The following is a 20,460-nucleotide window of genomic DNA, read 5'->3' as shown; positions in this document are numbered from 1 at the left end:
CTTCATGATTTTGAACACCTCTTTTAAACCTCCTCATAACCTCCTCTGCTCTAATGAGAATAACCCAACCCCTCTAGTCTCTCACTTCACTGAAGTCTCTGATCTCTGGTAAATCTCTGATGATTCCTCAACATCCTTCTTAAAATGTGGCACCAGGAATTGGACACAATATCCCACCATGGGCCTAGCCAGTGAGTTATAAAGGCTTAGCAAAACTTTCCTCAATTTTGTACTCTGAGGGCGGGATTTAATGCTCTCCCCATGGTGACGGTGGCAGTGGGGGGCAATTAATCAGACAGGAGAGGGTAGCGGGTGGGGACCTTTCCACCTTCCTGCCTTCACCCCGAAGAAGTCCAGGGCAGGAAGGCTCGTTAACGACCTTCCCACCTCAGCGCCAATTGAGGGCCTTAAATTAATGCCAACTAAGGGTCTCATCCTGCTGTCGCTGATATTAACCCGTGCAGGGTTGCTCGTGAGCTGCTGGTTGTTGGGGGGGGGGGGGGGGGCAATGGTGTCCCTCATTCAAAGGCACTCAATGCCTATAGAAGGACCCCACATTGGGAAAGAAGGACCCTGCATTGGGAAGGGGTCACTCACTGAGCCACCATCCTGCCCTTGCTGCTGACCCACCCTCACGTCATCACTAATCTTTGGTCTGCATCCAGTGACAATCCTAGGCCTTGGGTGGGTGTTGCACCATCAGCAGCCACCGCCTCCCTGGTGGCACTACCGTTTAATAGAGCTGCTGACCTCTGATTGACCAGCAGCTTTCAGCAGGTGGGACTTCCACCCCTCAGGGTCCTTGATCTCAGGGAAGGCTCACTGCTGTCCATTTAAGTGCCTGAGTGGCACTTAATATGACGGACCTTTCTTACAAGAGGTAACAGGAGACCCGGCACCTCCATTAAGTATCACCCTGTGCCTCCAGTTAATAAATTCAAAGATTCCAAATGCTTTTCTAACACTGTTTTCAACTTACCCTGCCACATTCAGAGGTTTGTGTACATACATCCCCAGGTCACTCTCTTCCTGCACCCCATTTAAAATAGTCCAATTTATTTCATTTTGCTTCTGCTCCCTGACATATCAAAATGCATCAGCTGTTTTATTGGATGAGCTAGTATTAGTTGCTTTAAATGGTCTCTGCTCCACATTTTCAGTGCTTGTAAACTATTAAAAAAAAATAACCCTTAGTCTCATTTGAGACTCATTTTATTTGTGCTATGTTGCCTAGTCCTATACTCAACCCAAGTTAAATAGTTGCATTTACATTTTTCATACCTTACCAATATTTTAAAATCTGGATCATGTCACACTCTATCTTGTCCCCACTAAAAATAATTTTAGCTGTATCGAAATATAAGGCCATTAATGCCAGAATGACAGTTGTTGTTTTTCACTAAATGTGATCCAATGGATTTCTCATCCGATGTTAATGTTAGTTTTCCTTATTTTCATCGTCCATGTTTACACCCTAACTTTAGTGTAGAATCTGGGAGCTTCTGTGAATACAGGGCTGCCATTTTAACAAAAAATAATATTTTTGAACTCAGAAGGTCACTGTGGCCAGATGGAATCTCATTTCAAAGCAACTTCCTTCTGACCAATCACTGTTATCTCCACTCTTGTCCAGTTGCTTCCATTCGCATTTACAAACATTCCCCTTCTTCCCTTAGGGTTGCCAACTCTGATTGAATATATTCCTGGGGGTTTCATCACATGACTAGCCCCCACACTCCAGCCATTAATCGGCCAACACATTCCAACCTTGTGACACACTGCCTTCCTATGCCAATTCGAAAGCAAAAAGACTCATTACCCAATTAGACGAAGTTTGACTGTCAGCCAAAGAACCTTTTTTTCCCCTCATTTTCAGTATTTTTATATCTGATAAAGAGAAATGTTCAAAGAAAATGACAAAAAAAAAACTTTTTAAATGTCCCAATTACTTTTCTCCAGGGTTAAATACAGCAGTGTTCTGGAGATTGATCTTCAATTCCTGGAGAATCCAGGCCAATCCTGGAGGGTTGGCAACCCTATCTCCTCTTGTCCAACTCTGAAGTACTTGGCTTCAGTGAAGACTTAATTTCACTGACTTCTGCCAGAACATCAGGGTTAAAAGAAGGGCCAACATGGTGTTTATTCTCCTCCCATTATCCTTGTCTCCATATATTCTCTTCATCTGTGAGCCCACTGTCCCTTCCCCTCTGTGATTCAGATTGTACCCCATCCTTGTTGTTTGGCTTCTCTTGATTCATTTATCCTCTACTGAGAACTTTAAAAAAATGCCTTGATTTTTTTTTACATTAACTCTTAAACTAACAACAATCTTTTTCAGCCATTCATAAGTCTCTGACTTTTGTGAGGGAAAATTGTAACAGATATTGCATCTCACTTTCACAGCTTCAATCATTTCAGTGAGTTTGTACTCTACCCTGTTGCACTACTTCCTCACATAAATGGCAACAAAGGCAACTTGAGAAGTCTATAGTCTGTGAGAGTTAATATGTAGAAAGTGAATACACTGATTATGATCATTACCTTCATTCTCTCATACACACTGGAGAGTGGGGTTATCTTATGCTGCTTGTGTTGTCCAATGATTCCGCAGAGCCCACAGATTATCTGCTGGTCCATCTCACAGTACAGGCTCAGTGGGTTGTGGTGATCCCTGCAGTTTTCCTGATTGCCGTTGGACCCACTCATTACTGTCAGGGTGTCAATGACACGAGCCAGTGAGACATTGGGGGAAGAGCTCCCGCTGTCTACTGCCTTCCGACACACAGGGCAAGTGAAACAGCCAGCCAGATTTCCAGATAGAGAGAGGATGCAGTTCTTGCAGTAGCTGTGACCGCATGGTAGCATCGAGGGCTGCTTGAAGACTTCCAGACAGATGGGACACAAAAGGTGGTCCTCCAGGCACTGAAAATTCTGCTTTGCTGCCATGTTTAAACTTCAAATGCAATCGCTCCTCTCCTTGTGTTGACCAAGCTTAAGCTCTTATCTTTGTTTCAAGCAATTTCAACAGGGCAGAGAAAGGTACCATTGAGCACCGTAATCATGTGATCTTGTTTCTATTAAAACTGAGTGATGTCTTTACATATATTGTATATTCCATTAGAATTAGGTCAGTATTTGTCATCTTACCGTGTGCCTTTGAAACATCAAGCTCTCTTTAGTTTTAGTAGTTTTCTCCTTTTTTCTCGGTTCTGAACTTTCTCTCTGAAATTATTGTTATGGCTGCTTTCTAGTATCTCATGATTATGAGTTTAATGTCTGCACTGGATATTTTCTTGGGTTTAGCATTACTCATACATATGGATGAGGCATGCCTATGGATTACATAGTAACTCTTTCGAGTACAAACACGTTTCCATCTGTTTTTTCAGATGAAGTTACATTGTTTCATAGTTTGCCATTGTGAGATTTGAACTCTTGATCTTGGGGTTACAAACCCAGTACCATAACCACTTGGCTATTTAGGCCAAGCCCAATGGATTACATAGTACCTTTACCACCTTTGTTGCATTTGTAACAAGGTAGATGAATTGATGGCACAAATAGAAACAAACAAGTCTGATCTAATTGCCATTATGGAGATGTGGCTATAACTCTTTCAAGTACAAACATGTTTCCATCTGCTCCTATTCAGATGAAGTTACATTGTTTGCCATTGTGAGATTTGAACTCTTGATCTTGGGGTTACAAGCCCAGTACCATAACCACTTGGCTATTTAGGCCAAGTGAGATGTGGCTATAACTCTTTCGAGTACAAACCCGTTTCCATCTGTTTCAGATGAAGTTACATTGTTTCATAGTTTGCCATTGTGAGATTTGAACTCTTGATCTTGGGGTTACAAACCCAGTACCATAACCACTTGGCTATTTAGGCCAAGCGAGATGTGGCTATAGGGCAACAAAGGCTGGGTGTCAATCAATTACATTGTTAAGGTTTGTTAATATCAATTACATTGTTAAGGTTAAGAGAAACAAGTGATGGGTATTAACTGTCTTTGAGCACATATAAATAGGGGAGCCTTCTGTGATCGGTGGGCACCACTGGGGCTCGGGTGCACCATCAGCCCAAAATAACATTTTGATTTGATTTTTTTAAGTTTCCTTTCATGTTTTTGTTGTTTTAGTTACAGTGCCCCACAAGGGGCTGTCACCCCCTCTGATTCATTGATTTTTAGTTTAATTTATTGATTTTGGGGATAGCTGAGACACTAGCCTGAATTTTCCCGTCGGCGATTTGGGGGCGGGGCCCACTCGCCAACAGGAAAATGACGCGGGATGACATCGGGAGGATCCCCTGATGTCATCCTGGTCCATTTAAGTATTGAGGAAGGCGGGCGGACAGCGGAATCAGCTGTCCGCCTGCCGACCTGTCAATGGCTGATCAAGGCCATTGACAGGACAATTAAGCTTGTTAAATGCCCTTCCCATCCAACCTTAAGGTTGGCGGGCAGGCCAAGAGTCCCAGCGGGCTTTTGATAAAACATGAAACTTCATCCACTGGCGGGAAGAGGTTTCACGTCCGTTTTTTAAAATTTTAATAAAGCTTATGTGCTTCTTATTAACATGTCCCATCTCATGTGACATTGTCACATGAGGGGGACATGTTAATAATTTTTATATTTTTCTATTTTTAAAGTTTTCTAGAATGTCAGTAATCTCCCTGAGACAGCATTTAGTCTCAGGGAGCAGTGCACACTTTCGCGTTTGACAGTTGGGGAATCCCTCCCCTCTGCACAGGAAGCGCATAGTACTTCCTGTCGGGCAGGCCGCTGGGCGGGCCTTAATTGGCCCGCCCACTCAAAATGGCAGCAGGTCCCGTTTCGGCGGCAGAGTTTGGCTGCCTGTCCGCCCGCTAAGGGCAAAATTCTGCCCACTGGGTTGTGGGGGAGGACAACTGTGAGACTGAACAAGTCAATAAACCCTTTCAACAAAGAAAAGCTCTGTGTCTTGGTTTCACCAACTGGCTTGTATCCCATTAACACTGGGAACTGAATGTTCAAGTGTATTTGATATTTAGGAAGAATAGGCAAAAAGGAAAAGGAAATGGGGTAACACTGTTAATGAAGGATGAGATCCTTACATTATTGAGAGAGGATCTTGGATCAGAAGATCCAGATGTAGAATCAGTTTGGGAACAGCTAAGAAACAGCAAAGATTGATGGGAGTTTATAGGCCACCAAACAATAGTGGTAATGTAGGGCATAGTATAAATCATGAAATTAGTGGTTCATGTAACAAGTGTAATACAGTAATCATGGGGACCTTAATCTACATATAGACTGGATAAACCTAATTAGCATCAATGCTGGAATGTGTATGAGAGGGATTTCTAGAACAAAATGTTGAGGAACCAACTAGAGAACAGGCTATTTTAGACCTAGTGTTGTGCAATGATATTAATAATCTTGTTGGAGCCTTTAGGGAAGTGTGACCATAATATGACAGAATTTTACATTAAGTTTGAAAGTGACGTAGTTCAGTCTGAAACTAGGATCTTAAATCTAAACAAAGGAAACCATAATGATATGAGGGGCAAGATACTTACCTGGCAGGGGAGAGACCTTCATCACGTTTCTGCCAGGGAAAGAGCAATGGCTATAACCAGTCGAACTCCTTACCATGGGGTACCTAACACCATCCGAGTCATGGTGAAGGGCAGCGAGCAAGGAACAGGAATGGATAGGACCTTCTTCACCAAGAGGATCCTATTTAAGCTGTGTGGTTTCGAGGCTGCGGAGATCTACTGCCTACAGGATTTCCCCAGTGCTGGATTTTTTGATGTGACTTTCAAGCAAGTGGCAGCTTGTGTCAAAATCCTGAAGGTGTTTGAGGAAAAGAAAGACCTGCCAGAAATGAAGATCCTGACGGCGGAGCCGCTCTTTGCTCTGCCGTTGCAATGAGAACGGGTTGCGACGGTGCATCTGTACAACCCCTTCGTCCCTGTCGCTGACGTGCTCACCTTCCTTACCAGGTACTTCGATAAGGTTGGGAGCTGCACCGCGGTTAGAGATGATTTGGGTATCTGGACATGTAAACGCCAGGTTAAGGTAACGCTCAAGACCGACGGTAAGGGAGCCGTCTTCCACCCCCCCTTCCAGATTTGCTATCGGGGGAAGCCGTGGCTACCTTGTCCACGCTGGGCAACCCAAACTTTGTCGCTCATGTGGCAAGTCTGATCATGTGGCGGCCAACTGCAGTGCCGTCCTCTGCAAGAACTGCAAACAGGAAGGGCACCAGGCAAAAGACTGTAAACAGGCTAAGTGCTGCAACCTGTGTGGCGAGGCAAGTCACCTCTACAAGACCTGCCCCAAACGTTGCTGTACTTATGCACAGGCAGCCAAAGCCAATGAGGGGGAAACAGAAGAAATGCCTCGTGTCACTCCAACTACCAAGGCCCCCAGGGAGAGCAACGGGACAAAGGAGGACACACAGAGAGACAAGGTGGAGGAAAAGATTGGGGCAACAGACGGCCAACGAACAGCACAGCCCCCTGAACCTCCCACTCCTCAGGAGACCGAATCAACGGAGGAAGAGGAGGCAGCAGTGGGAAAGCAGCAGGGGGAGTGGCAGCTGGTGAAGAGAGCCAAAAGGAAGAAGGGGCTAAAAAGAAACCAAGCCACTTCCCAGACAAGAGTCAAGAGGTGTCTCCTATCCGACACGGATAACAAGAGCAGCAGCTCTTCGGACGAAGAAGGGCCAGGGTGGCGCCAACAGAAGAAGCGGCAAAACGCTAGGGAGTTGGAAGATGAGACACCCGAGCTCCAGAACATTGGAGACAATGAAGAGACCAGCGCACCCCAACTTTGCCCACAACCCAAAGAGGCCAGTGTACCACAACCCCAGGAATCTGGGAACAGTGAGGCGCTCAGCGCACCCCAGCTCCGGGAAGCCGGGAGCAAAAACGCCCCAGAGGGGGAGAGGATTGGAGAAGCTTCTCCAACAAGGACATTTCAAACCCCGCTCTCTGCACGGACCCCCAGATGCCACCCGAGCAGAACACTGCCAATGGGAGGTTCAGGACGCTTTCCTCAGCCCATCCAAAGTGAAGCAATTTGAGCACAGTACGGGCATGAAGGAGCAGACCAAAGGTCTGGAACTCTCAGAGACAACAGGTTTGGTAAGCGACTAACTGATTTAAAATGGATGTAAAGATTGTATCCATAAATGTGTGTAGCATTAAATCTACTACGCGATGTGTTGCGACCTTGGATTACCTTGCCAAGGTCAAAGCTGACCTGTTGTTTCTGCAGGAGTGTGCGATACCGCACCTCAGCTCCTACAGGCAATGGTCACGATGGTGGTCCCATGGGCCATCGATCTTGTCGGGAGGAAACAACTCTCGTTCCTCCGGCCTGGGTATTCTGCTGCGGGGAGGCAACTTCACCGTCTCCCAGGTTAAGGAGGTGGTGGGCGGGCGCCTCCACGTAGCAGACGTAATGTACAAGAATGCTCCACTCTGGTTAATTACCGTCTACGCCCCGTCACAAGGGGCTGAACGGCTGGAGGTTTTTCAGCAGCTCCCACTGCTGCTGGCGACCTCCAGGCCGGTCATTCTGGGTGGTGACTTCAACCGCAACATTGGTGCGGCTGGACGATCCGGCAGGGCCGAAAGCAGATTGGACGCTACGTCCAGATCCCTGGTGGAAACAGTAAAGGATGCCAAGCTGCATGACATCTTCAGCAACCCTGCAGACAGAGCGCAGCATAGATACACCTGGTCGCAGCCTGACGGGTCCGTCTGTTCCAGGAGAGATTTCCTGTTTGTGTCCCGTGCATTCGCAGTCAGATCCACCGATGTCAAGCCAGTGTTCTTCTCTGACCACTGCCTCCTACTGGCTGACTGTCACTTAGAGGAAGACCAGAGGGTTGGCAGGGGGGCATGGAAGCTAATCGTGAAACTGCTGACCCCAGAGAACATTGAGGAGCTCAAGAGGGATTACAAAGGTTGGAGAACCATGAAACCCCACTTTGAGTCACTGACACACTGGTGGGAAGCGATCAAGGGAAACATCAAGAGGTTTTTTCATCCTCAAAGGCACCCAGAAAGCTAGAAAGGAACAGAGGGAAATGTCCTGACTCCAGAAAAACATGCAGAATCTGCTCCGGCTGCAGTCGATGGGGGTCGATGTCAAGGAAGAACTCCAAGAGTGAAGAGCCAGCAAGCCTCGCTCTTTGCCTCGGAGGCCTCCAAGATCATCTTCCGTTTCAGAGTCCGCTCCGTGGAGCAGGACAAGACATGCTCACGTTTCTTCTTCCAAAAGGTACACAGAGAGAGCTCTGTGATCAGCAGCCTGAAGGAAGAAGATGGCTCAGTAAAGTCATCACAGTCCAACATTTTGAGGATCAGCAAATCCTTTTATGCTGGATTGTATGATGTGAAGCCCACAGACAGCATGGCCTCCCAGTTCTTCCTGTCCTCTATCACGGAAGTCTTAGACGACAGTACACGGGAGAGTCTGGACAAAGCGCTAACTCCTGACGAACTGACTGAGGCCCTTGAGTCCTTCGAGAAGAGTAAAACTCCCGGAAGCGACAGCTTGCCAGCGGAGTTGTATTCGGCTCTGTGGGACTGGATCGGCCCAGACCTGCTAGAAGTGTACGAGAGTATGCTCCTGGCCGGCAGTATGTCAGAATCCATGAGGAAAGGCATTATCACCCTCATCTACAAGCACAAGGGGGAAAGGGAGGAAATTAGAAATTGGCGACCCATTTCACTGTTGAATGTGGACTATAAGATTCTGTCCAAGTTCATCGCCAATCGGGTCAAATCCGCTCTGGAATTGGTGATTCACCCTGACCAGACCTGCACTGTGCCGGGCAGGAAGATCTCTGACAGCCTCGCACTGCTCAGGGATACGATTGCCTATGTACAGGACAGGGGTGTGGATACCTGCCTCATCAGCTTGGATCAGGAGAAGGCCTTTGACAGAATATCGCACACCTTTATGGTGGATGTGCTCTCCAAAATGGGGTTTGGGGAGGGAATTCGCAATTGGATCCAACTGCTCTACACTAACATCAGTAGTGCAGTCTCTATCAATGGGTGGGAATCAGATAGCTTTCCTATTAAATCTGGAGTCAGGCAGGGCTGCCCTCGCTCACCTGTTCTTTTTGTGTGTTGCATAGAACCCTTTGCTGAGTCCATCAGGAAGGATCCGGGCATAAGAGGAGTGACGATCCCAGGCAGTGGAGGCACTCAGGTCAAAGTCTCCCTGTACATGGATGATGTCGCCATTTTCTGCTCGGATCCGCTGTCGGTACACAGACTTATCCACATCTGCGACCAGTTCGAACTGGCCTCGGGAGCCAAGGTAAATTGTGGGAAGATCGAGGCCATGTTCTTTGGGAACTGGGCTGACCAATCCTTTGTCCCCTTCACTGTCAGGGCTGACGGCCTGAAGTTGCTGGGGATATGGTTCGGAGGGACCAGGGCACGCGTTAGAAACTGGAAGAAGCGAGCGTCTATGGTGAAAAGGAAACTGGGCATGTGGGAGCGACGCTCCCTCTCCATTGCGGGTAAGAACCTGGTCATCAGGTGTGAGGCACTCTCGCTGTTGCTGTACGTGGCGCAGGTCTGGCCCATTCCACACTCCTGTGTGGTGGTGATCACCCGAGCCATCTTCCGCTTTATCTGGAGGTCGAAAATGGATCGTGTCCGCAGGGACACGATGTACAAGCCTCTAGATAAAGGGGGAAAAAACGTGCCCAACATTGCCCTCATACTGATGGCCACTTTTGTGTGCAGTTGCATCAAGCAGTGCGTAGACCCTCAGTATGCAAACACCAAGTGTCACTACATGCTGAGTTTCTACCTGTCCCCAGTGTTACGAAGGATGGGTCTGGCCACGCTGCCGCGGAACGCTCCAAGTAGTTGGACCGTGCCGTACCACCTGTCCCTCGTGGGAAAATTTATGCAGAGAAACACCTTTGACCACAAGTCCATCAGGTAGTGGTTGGCATGTAACGTCTTAAAGGCCTTGAGGGAAAAGGAGAGGGTGGATCCTGTGGGATGGTTCCCTGAGCAGACTGACAAAGTCATTTGGCAGAATGCCTCATCACCAGAACTTTCCAACAAGCACCAAGACGTAGCTTGGCTGGTGGTGAGAACGGCCCTCCCTGTAAGATCCTTCCTACATGCCAGGAGTCTCACCCCCTCTGCATGTTGCCCTCAAGATGGCTGTGGTGGGGAAGAGACCGTTGTTCACCTCCTTGTAGATTGTGTCTTTGCGAAGAAGGTCTGGAGAGACATGCAGTGGTTTCTGTTGAGGTTCATCCCGAGTAGTTCTGAGACAGACGACTCTGTGCTCTACGGGCTGTTCCCAGGGACACACACCGAGACTAACATCAACTGCAGCTGGAGGATCATCAACTCGGTGAAAGACGCTCTTTGGTCTGCCCGAAACTTGTTGGTTTTCCAGCGCAAAGAGTTGGCCCCGACCGAGTGTTGCAGACTGGCACATTCCAAGGTCCAGGACTACGTGCTGAGGGACACAGTTAAGCTTAGGGCAGCCGCCACAAAGGCACAATGGGGAAGGGTTGCTACCTAAGACCTTGCTGCCACAGTGCACTGAGGGGCTGGGAACTGTAAAGAGCCCCTCAGGCTGTACAGCCTAAAATGAATGTCTGCCAATGATTGTAATATTCATTGTTTGTACTGATACACCTTGTGATTCATGTTGTAAAAGTTGAACCTGATTGTATTTTTGTAATGGTGATATTGAAATGGTTCGAAATGTTTTTGAAGATTTATGAATAAAGTATATTTTTGCAAAAAAAAAAAGATGTGAGGGGCAAGTTGGCTGTGGTAGACTGGGAAACTTTGTTAAAAAGTATGATGGTAGAAAGGCAATGGCTGGCATTTTAAGAATGAATACATGGTTTACAAAAAATTTACATTCCTTTAAGGCACAAAAACCCAGCAGGAAAAGTGAACTAACCATGGCTAAAAAGAGAAGTATATGATTGTATTAAATCATTGGAAGAGGTTATAAATTTGCCAAAAAGCATAGTAAGCTGGGGATTGGGAACATTTTAGAGTTCAGCAAAGGACGACCAAGAAACTGATAAACAAAGAGAAAATATAATGTAAAAATAAACTAGTGAGAAATATAAAAATGGACTGTAAAGGTTTCTATAGGTATGTCAAAAGGAAAAGATTAGCAAAGACAAATGTGGGCCCATTACAGGCAGAGAAAGGAGAATTAATAATGGGGAATAAGGAAATGGCAGAGAAACTAAATAAATACTTTGTGTCTGTCTTCACAGAGGAACATGCAAAAAACCTTCCAGGAATACTGGAGAACCAAGGGACCAGAGAGAATGAAGAATTGAAAGAAATCAGTATTAGTAAAAAAGTAGTACTGGAGAAATTAATGGGACTGAAAGTTGACAAATCCCCTGGACCTGATGATCTACAGCCTAGAGTGTTGAAAATGGTGGCTGTAGAGATAGTGATGCATTGGTAGTCCTCTTTCAGAGTTCTATAGATGTTAGAATGGTTCCAGATTGGGAGGTGGTAGATGTAACCCCACTATTTAAGAAAAGAGGGAGAGAGAAAATGGGGAATTATAGACCTGTTAGCCCGACATCAGCAGTCGGGAAAATGCTAGAATCTATTATAAAGGATGTGATAGCTGGACACTTAGAAAATAATGGTAGGATTGGGCAGAGTCAACATGGATTTATGAAAGGAAAATCATGCTTGGCAAACCAGTTGGAGTTTTTTGTGAATATAACTAGCAGAATAGGTAAGGGGGGAACCACTGAATGTGCTGTATTTGGATTTTCAGAAGGCTTTTGATAAGGTCCCACATAGAAGGTTAGTAAACAAAATTATAGCACATGGGATTGGGGATAATATACTGGTATCGATTGAGAATTGGTTAATGGGCAGAAAACAGAGAATAGGAATAAATGGGTCATTCTCGGGTTTGCAGGCTGTGACTAGTTGGGTACCATAGGGATCAGTGCTTTGGCCCTAATTATTCACAATCTACATCAATGATTTTGATGTGGGACCAAATATAATATTTTGAAGTTTGCTGATGACGCAAAACTAAGTGGAAATGTGAGTTGTAAGAAAAATGCAAAGAGGCTCCAAGTGGCTTTAGGCAGGCTAAGTGAGTGGGCAAGAACATGGCAGGTGTTATATCGACTCAAGTTGTATTGCAACAGTCCCTGGCTCACGCTAATACACCTCATTCTATGGCAAGTCCCACTCTAGAGATTTGACTACATTAATCTAGGCTGGGTCTTCAGTGTGTTACTGAGAGAGTGTTGCACCTTTGAAGGTGCTGTTGTTTTGGATGACACATTAAATGGAGGGCTGGTCTGCCCTTACAGGAGGATATAAAAGATCCCACGATATTATTCAAAGAAAAGTAGTGGAGTTCTCCCAATACTCTTGCCAGCACTCCTTCAACCAACCCTGAACCAACACCTAAAACAGATCTAGTTACTTATTTCATTACTCTTTATGGGAGCTTGCTGTGCATAAATCGGTTAAAGATTTTCTACATTACAACAATGACTATACTTGCAAAGTACTTCTTTGGCTGTAAAGCACTTTAGGCATCCTGAAGATGTGAACAACGCTGTACAAGGCAAGTTTTTTTTCTTTCTTTTACTGGACACTTTGATTACTTGCGTAACCACCTATCTTTGAAAAGTAGACTGATAAGCTGATACCGATACAAAATTAATTGTCAAGTAGTGAACTCGTCTATTTTACATGAAATATATGAATAAACAGAGAACAGTTTTCCATGAATATGACTTCATGGTAATTTTTAGCCAAGCCATAAGTTGGCAATCATTTTTAGGGATCTAGTTACATGAACAAATGACGAAGGACAAGAGAAGACCAAATGGTCCATTAAGCCTGACCCATCAGAATTTGACGTAACCTATATGCACCACATGTGGCCATCCCTCAGTCATACCTCCTGGGAAAGACAAAAAAAAACCATAGGTCAATTCTGGAAATTTCCTTTCCAAACCCCAAGGAAGAGAAGATCGAGATGGGGACAGGAGATAGAGAGGAAAAGGGGAGAGGAGGAGAATGGGTAATCGGGAGAACAGAGGAGTGACACGGGGAGAAGAGGAATGGGGAGGAGGAGCTAAGAATAGTGATACAAAGTGAAAGGACGCGATGGAAGGCAAGTGGGTGAGGAGAGCCAAGGTACCAAAAGTATTACAGCATGATCAAACCCTCACAACATGGAGGTGAAGGGTAGGAGACAGGCTAGTAAGCTATTTCATCAGAGGAGGGGTTTTGGGGCAGCGGGGGGAGATCCATGGCTGCCAAACTCTCTGAGGAGGAAGGTAAGAAGCCTAGGTAAGTATCTCATTGAGCAAGACTGGGGTATTCCAGCCCAGCTGTGGCAGGACCCGTTGTGGGAGATTTGGCTGCCCAACCAACCGCTGGGACCGGATGATCCCAGCGGTGGATGGGGCTAGAAAATCCCACCCTAAGTCCTGTTCACCCATCACTCCTGTGCTCGTTGAGGATCTTAAGGGCAGGCGGCCATAGTTAGAAGGGGGCTTCTATAGAGGCACACGAGGCTAAACCTGATTATTTTCAGGCTTCCCCCATACTTGGGAAATTGGCGGGAAAATCGCTGGTCGATAATTGGTCACTTAAAGGCCTCAATTGGGGCAAGGGAGGGCGGCCCGTCCAAGGCCTTGCCCGCCCCAGCATAAAATCGCTGAGAGGTCAGGGCAGGTAGGAACCCAGTGGGAAGCCCACTCGTCCTATTTCATGCTCACCCTCCAACTAAAAACCCACTGGCAGGGAAGCGTGAAATTCAGGCCATTCAATCATTATACACTTCTGTAGATAGTGTAGCAGTTAAGGTACACCCTTCTTTAAAAGGTAATCAGAGATTCCTATGTCCAATTTAGCTCTGTATCTCAATAAAAGATCCTGGGACCATGCTGAACCACTCAGATAATTTAACAGCACTGATGGAAGCAAAAACATACTGTAAAATGAGGACATTTAATTTCTATGACAAGACGAAATAAACTATATGTAAAGCATATTCATAATTGTAACACATTTTCTGCAAAATGAAAACCTGGATGGTTTATTTTAGTTACACTGTGCATTGTACATACAATCTTTTTTTAGTTGACCAGTATAATTTCTTCTGATCACCTCAATCATGGATTTATCAGCTGTTATCATAGGTACCTCCTCTTCTGCAAAATAATTAAAATATTACAGAACCACTGAACAAAACCTGCCTAGTTCCTTAAATAGATCCTGTCACTTCATGTAAATCTGTAACTAGCAAATAATGTTTTCAAGTGACTACTGGGGACATCCCCTCTAGGACAAACACTTTACCAATTTTTTTTTGGTTTTTTTTTTTATCTGCTACTGCTATTTTTATAAAGCACTACTGTTTTTCACCTTGCTGAAGCCATTGTTTGTTATAATCCACAGATGTTGTACAGTTTGTTTTAACAATAACATATTTATATAGCATCTTAATTGTAATAAAATGTCATAAGGTGCTTCAGAGGAGCATTATAAAGCAAAATTTGACATCAAGCCACATTAGGAGACATATGGGCAGATGGCCAAAGGTTTATTCAGAAAGGCAAGTTTAACAGAGAACCATAAAGAAGGAAAGGGAGATAGGGAGGCAGAGAGGTTTAGAAAAGGATTCAAAAGATCAGGACCTCAACAGCTGAAGGCAAAGGCCACAACAGGGGAGCAATTAAAATATGGGATGCTCAACTGACTAAGATTAGATGAGCTCAGATGCAAAGGATTGTGGGCTGGAAGATATTAGAAAGATAGGACAGAGAAAGACCACGGAAGGATTTGAAAAAAAGATGAGAATTTTAAAATTGAGGCATTGCTGAGACAGGAGCAGAGTCAGGCAAAGATGGTGGTTTTAGTGATGGTGTGAATATGTGGCCAGAAGCTCACCTAGGGGGTCAAATATGGCACCATGGTTTCAAGCTGTCTAGTTTGGTCTCAAACATATGCCAGGGAGAGGAATAGGGTTGGTATCTAGGGAACAGAGTTTGGAGCAGAAACCAAAGAGAGTTCCTAATAGTTAATGAGAGGAAATTTCTGCGCATCCAGTACTGTACGTCAGATAAGTAGTCTGCTAATTCAGGAGACAACAGAGGGGTCAAAGGAAGGCGGTGGTAAGGTAGAGTTGTGTGTCATCAGCACACATGTGAAAACTAACACTGTTCTTTCAGGTGATGCCACTGAGTGACAGCATATAATTAAGAAATAGAAGGATGACAAGGATAGATCTTTGGGGAACATCAAGTAACCGGAAAGAGAAACCATTGTTGGTGATTTTTGGGCTATGTTTAGATAGATAAGAATGGAAACATCTGAGGGCATTCCCAAATAAGAGGACAATTAGGAAGAGCAATTGGAAGAAGATGGTGTGGTCAACCATGCCAAAGGCTGCAGACAGGTCAAAAAAGTTGAGAAGGACAAGTTTACCTTTGTCACATTCACATAAGATGTCATTTCAGATTTTGATAAGAGTTGTTTCGGCACTATAACAGAGGCAACTGATTGGAGGGATTCAAATATGGAGTTCCAGGAAAGATGGGCAGCGATTTGGGAGGTGACAACGCTTTCAAGGACAATGGAGAGGAAACAGGTTGGAGATGGGATGACAGTTTGCAAGTCAAGGGTATTTTTTGAGAGGGGTGATGACGACAGATTTGAAGAGGGGAGTGGGCAGTACTTGAGGAGGGAGGATCATTAATAAGTTAGCATTGGAGCCAGGAAGGAAAGTTGAGTCGTCAGCAGTTTAGTGGGAACAGGAGGTGGATCTCATTGTCAAAGTGAACTCAGAGAAAGCATGAGGGCAGATAGGAGAGAAACCAGAGAAAAATGAGAGGTCAGGACGAGTGAAAGGGGAAGCATTAGAGAAAGTTAGGCTCAATGGGCCAGGGAAAAGGGGGGAGGTGACGGAGGCAGCTGATCAGATAGTCTCAATTTGTAGAAACTTGTTTCCATAATTGTGAAATTAAACCCAGGTTTGATGGGAGATGGTCTCCCTCTCCTGGTTTGTTACCTGATCAGCTGTTTCTTTCAAATGAGAACAGCAAAGTCCAGGCTGATATTCCAGTAGAGTACTGAAAGAGACAAGTGGATGAGGTGTTAAACCAAGACCTCATCAGCCCTCTCAGGAGAATGCAGAAGATTCTATGGTACTATTCAAGGAGTTCTCCCCATGCCCTGGCCAAAATGTATACAGCAACCAACATCAATGAAACAGGTCATCATCAAATTTGTGTGTGAGAGAGATTGCTGTGTGCAAATTGGATGCCATGCTTCTACAATAACTGCAATTCAAAAGTACTTCATTGGTTGTAAAGTGCTTTGGGGCATCCTGAGGTTGTGTTAGGTGCTATATAAATGCAAATTATTTCTTTCTTATGCCTCACTGAATCAATTGTAATATGTTTCCTTTTGCTCATCATAAGTGAGACAGGGTTTTAGTTTTCACAAAAAAACAATTAAATTGTGGGTGTGATCCCTAGACACACAAATGTCATAAAATCTAATGTTATAAAAAGGATTTTATTAACTTGCTCAGTGGTTTGGTCCTAGGCCTATATATAAGGTTACATTTCAGTTATATATTACTTTACAAGTTGTCAGCTTCTTTTGAGGCTGTGTTCCACTTCTTTGAAGCTTTTTAAGTTAATTTTTCTGAATATGTAAGTTGGCCTATATGAAAACAAATTCACTGCATTTTTCAAATGAACTGAATAAATTATAAACTGAAACTATACTATGGAGATATTGCTGCAGCTTTGCAACCCAAGGACAGTTATATTGGGGTTAAACCCAGTTACCTGCTGAAGGAGCAGGGCTGCTCGCTGATAACTGCAGTGTTTAGCTCCACTCAACTGCTGTGTACATCAGCCTACAGCAGGACTTACATAACATTCAGGCTTGTGCTGACTACTGGCTGGATCATGCTACGTAGGTGCTCGGTAAAAATCAACTCAAACAAGAGCACGCCAGTAGTCTTCTCCCCTTCACCTTAGTTGACATCATTATCATTATTTGCCCCACCATCAACAGTTGAGGGCATGGCCACCAAAGTGGGGCAATAAAAATCAGGGGTGCACAGCTTGCTAGAATTGGAGAACAGGTATCTGAGAGTACTTTCCCTTTCCTTCAGTGTCAGAGTAGCTCAGTCGGCAACAGTCAAAATCTTTGTCAAAGGGTTGCAGATTCAAGTCCATCCCAGACACTGAGCGTTAATCAGTGCAATCCTGAAGGAGGGAGGTACTTTGTTTCATAAGAGATATCAAACCAAAACCCTGTCTGCCTGTTGAGGTGGATGTTTACGATCCAATGGTATCATTTGAAGAGCAGTACAGAGTTCCCTTGATGTCCTGGCCAATATTTCTTCTCTCAACCAGCACCACAGTAACCAGTCATACTTCTCATTTACTGTTTCTGTAAGATGCTCATTGCTGTTGACTTTCCTCTTTACCTTCAGTCTGATGAGTGAAGATTTTATTGGGAACAATGTTTCAAGATCCATGCCTTCCAACTCCTGCCCCCCTTCGCCAAGGTCAAAGTATGCTTTTCATAAAAGTTTTAAAGTAGCTGTCATATTTGTATAGCTTGTACACAAACCGAGACTCTATCAACAACACTCTAGCTCCAAATATATTACCCTCCATATTTTTCCTCCTCTATCTTCAATTAAGACCCCTCAGATACTCAAGCAGTCACTGATGCATGTAGCAAGACCTGTACAACATTCAGGCTTGGGCTGAACAGTGGCCAGTAACATTCATGCCACACAAGTGCCAGGCAATGACCATTTCTAAAAAGAATCTAACCACTCCCCCTTAACTTTCAATGACATTACCATCACTGAATATCCAACGATCAACATCCCGGGGGTCATTATTGACCAGAAACTGAATTGGGCCAGCCATATAAATACTGTGGCTACGAGAGCAGATCAGAGGCTGCGAATTCTGTGGTGAGTAACTCACCTCCTGAATCCTCGAAGCCTGTCCAGCATCTACAAGCCACAAGTCAGGAGTGAGATGGGATACTCTCCACTTGCCTAGATGAGTGCATCTCCAACAAGTCAAGAAGCACAACATCATCCTGGACAAAGCAGCCCGCTTGACCGGCATCCCCTCCACCACCTTAAACATTCACTTCCTCCAACACTGGTGCACAGTAGCAGCAGCATGTACCATCTAGAAGCTGCACCATAGCAACTCACCAAGGCTCCTTTGACAGCACCTTCCAAACCCATTACCTAGATGAACAAGGGCAGCAAATGTATGGGAACACCATCACCTGGAAGTTCCCCTCCAAGCCACAAACCATCCTGAGTTGGAACTATATCACCATTCCTTCATTGTTATTAGTCCAAAATCCTGGAACTCCTTCTTAATAGCATTATGGGCTGCAGCGATTTAAGAAGAGGGCTCACCACTATTATCTCAAGGGCAATAAAAGCTGGCCTCAATAATGATGCTCACATCCCATGAACGAATATAAAGCACAATGACTCGAACTGATTCACCCAAAACTGGAATGAGTTACCTCCCTGTCTTCCCTTTGGTCACTGGATGATTATAGTTCAAACTCTCCATCCCCCTTCAATATCCATCTTGTCTTAACAACTAGACACCTACCTCCATAAACTCACCAGTTTAAATCTAAATTTTTAGTCTCTGCTGTGAATCTCAATCCAACACTAAAAGAGAATGCATGGGCTGTCAATCACATTATCCTATCACCTCAGAAAGCAGAAAATACTACACTGCTTGCCCCCTGCGTGCAGGCTAAACTATTGTCCACATTTATTTATAGACAGTTGAAGACACAACTGCCAGTGGTGGGGGGTGGGTGGGGAAGGAAACTGGGAATGCACAAAAGGCGGACTGAAGGAATGTAGTGTTCTTGGAGAGTTGTAGGCAGAGGACATTACAGAGAGAGGCATGGCTGCAGAGCGATTTGAACAACAAGGCTGAGAATCATTAAGTTTGAGGCAGCACTTGACTAGGAACCAATGTAAGTTAGTGATTGCAGGTGTAAGGGATGAAGGGGACATGGTATGAGTTAGGATATGGGCAGCAGAGTTTTGGATGACCTAAGGTTTGTGGAAGATGGAAGATTGGCCTGGAGAACATTGGAATGGTTGAGTTTGGAGGGAACAAGAAGCCTAGATATGGGTTTCAACAGATGGACTGAGGCAGGGGCAGAGATGGGCAGTCTTACAGAGGTGGAATTTCTTTACTGGTCTTGGGCAATGGAAATAATGCCATCACCAATGTGGCTGGAGTATACTATCCACAGGATGCATTCCAGCAGCTGACCACCTCCCACCCTGTGTAAGTTCTACCATGGAGGACAAGACCAGCAAAGAAATGGAAATAGCATCACCTCTGATCTCTCCCCAAGTCACAGATCCTTCTGATGTGGAAATAAATTACTATTACTTTGTTGTTGTGTCCTGGAATTTCCTACCTAACACTATTGTAGAGCACTGTCACCTCAAATTCTGCAACAATTTATGAAGGGTCACCACCACCTTCATAGAATAACTAGGGAGGAACAATTCTAAGCTTTCCCACATTATCCACATTCTGATAACAAATTTAAAAAAGGATAAATGCAGCCAAATTGAGGAGAGATATAGCAGCTGCTTCAGTAAAACTGCAATTTATTCTCTAATACAAAAGCAATGCTGGACATTGGAAATAAAAATAGTAAGTGTAGAAATACCCAGCAGGTCAGGTAGCGTCTGTGGAGAGAGAAAGAGAGTTCACTTTTCAGGTCAATGATCTCTCCTCAGATTGGGAAAAGTTAAAGGTATATCAAGTTTATCAGGATGTACAGAGGCAGGGAAAGTGGGACAGGGTGGGGAAGGAAGAGGAAAGAACAAAAGGGAAGGTCTGTGATCGGCTGGGAGGCAAGAGAAATTAAATGACAAATAGGATAATGGTGCAAGGCAAAAGGGGATGTGGAGAAAACAGTAAAACTTGGAAATGAGGGGTACCAGTAAAACATGCCCAAACTGGTCTTTTATACCTTAAAATTGAACTCCAGTGTTACTGGTGCCAGTATTACTGATTTTTACTGGGATTTTAAAATTCTGAACTGGTTTTTCCTTCTGGGGCATGGGTAGGGTGACCATTTGTCCTGTTCTATACCAGACAGTCCAGTTTTCAGACAGTCTGTCCACTGTCTGTCTGGTATTTTTATTTTGGGGTCACTAACAGTGCAAACTGTCACTGCAGGATTGTCCTCATGCCTCACACTGACCTTTCTGCTGCAATGAAGCACTGGCAGGGCAGGGGCCTCTGCTTATTATCTGGTTGAGAGCTACACACAGGCTTGTGGATGAGAGGCCTGTGATGTGCACAGTGTGGTGGCGATTATGTCTTTTCCTCTTTGCTGCACCA

The 20,460-nt window shown here is 44.8% G+C and overlaps 1 protein-coding gene across 1 annotated transcript in view; it reads right to left on the bottom strand.

Annotated features, from left to right (window-relative positions):
• Positions 1-2,946, bottom strand: part of LOC121283313 (E3 ubiquitin-protein ligase TRIM50-like) — a 36,644-nt gene extending 33,698 nt beyond the window's left edge. Inside the window, exon 1 of the mRNA XM_041197760.1 lies at positions 2,542-2,946. Within this exon, the coding sequence (XP_041053694.1) occupies positions 2,542-2,946 (405 nt within the window). The remainder of the gene's footprint in view (positions 1-2,541) is intronic.
• Positions 2,947-20,460: the final 17,514 nt, after the last annotated feature.

This window comes from Carcharodon carcharias, chromosome 10 (assembly GCF_017639515.1).
Source record: "Carcharodon carcharias isolate sCarCar2 chromosome 10, sCarCar2.pri, whole genome shotgun sequence".
Lineage (NCBI taxonomy): Eukaryota > Metazoa > Chordata > Chondrichthyes > Lamniformes > Lamnidae > Carcharodon > Carcharodon carcharias.
Note: the sequence above shows the minus strand (reverse complement) of the source record. Positions and strands in the feature narration are given on the sequence as shown.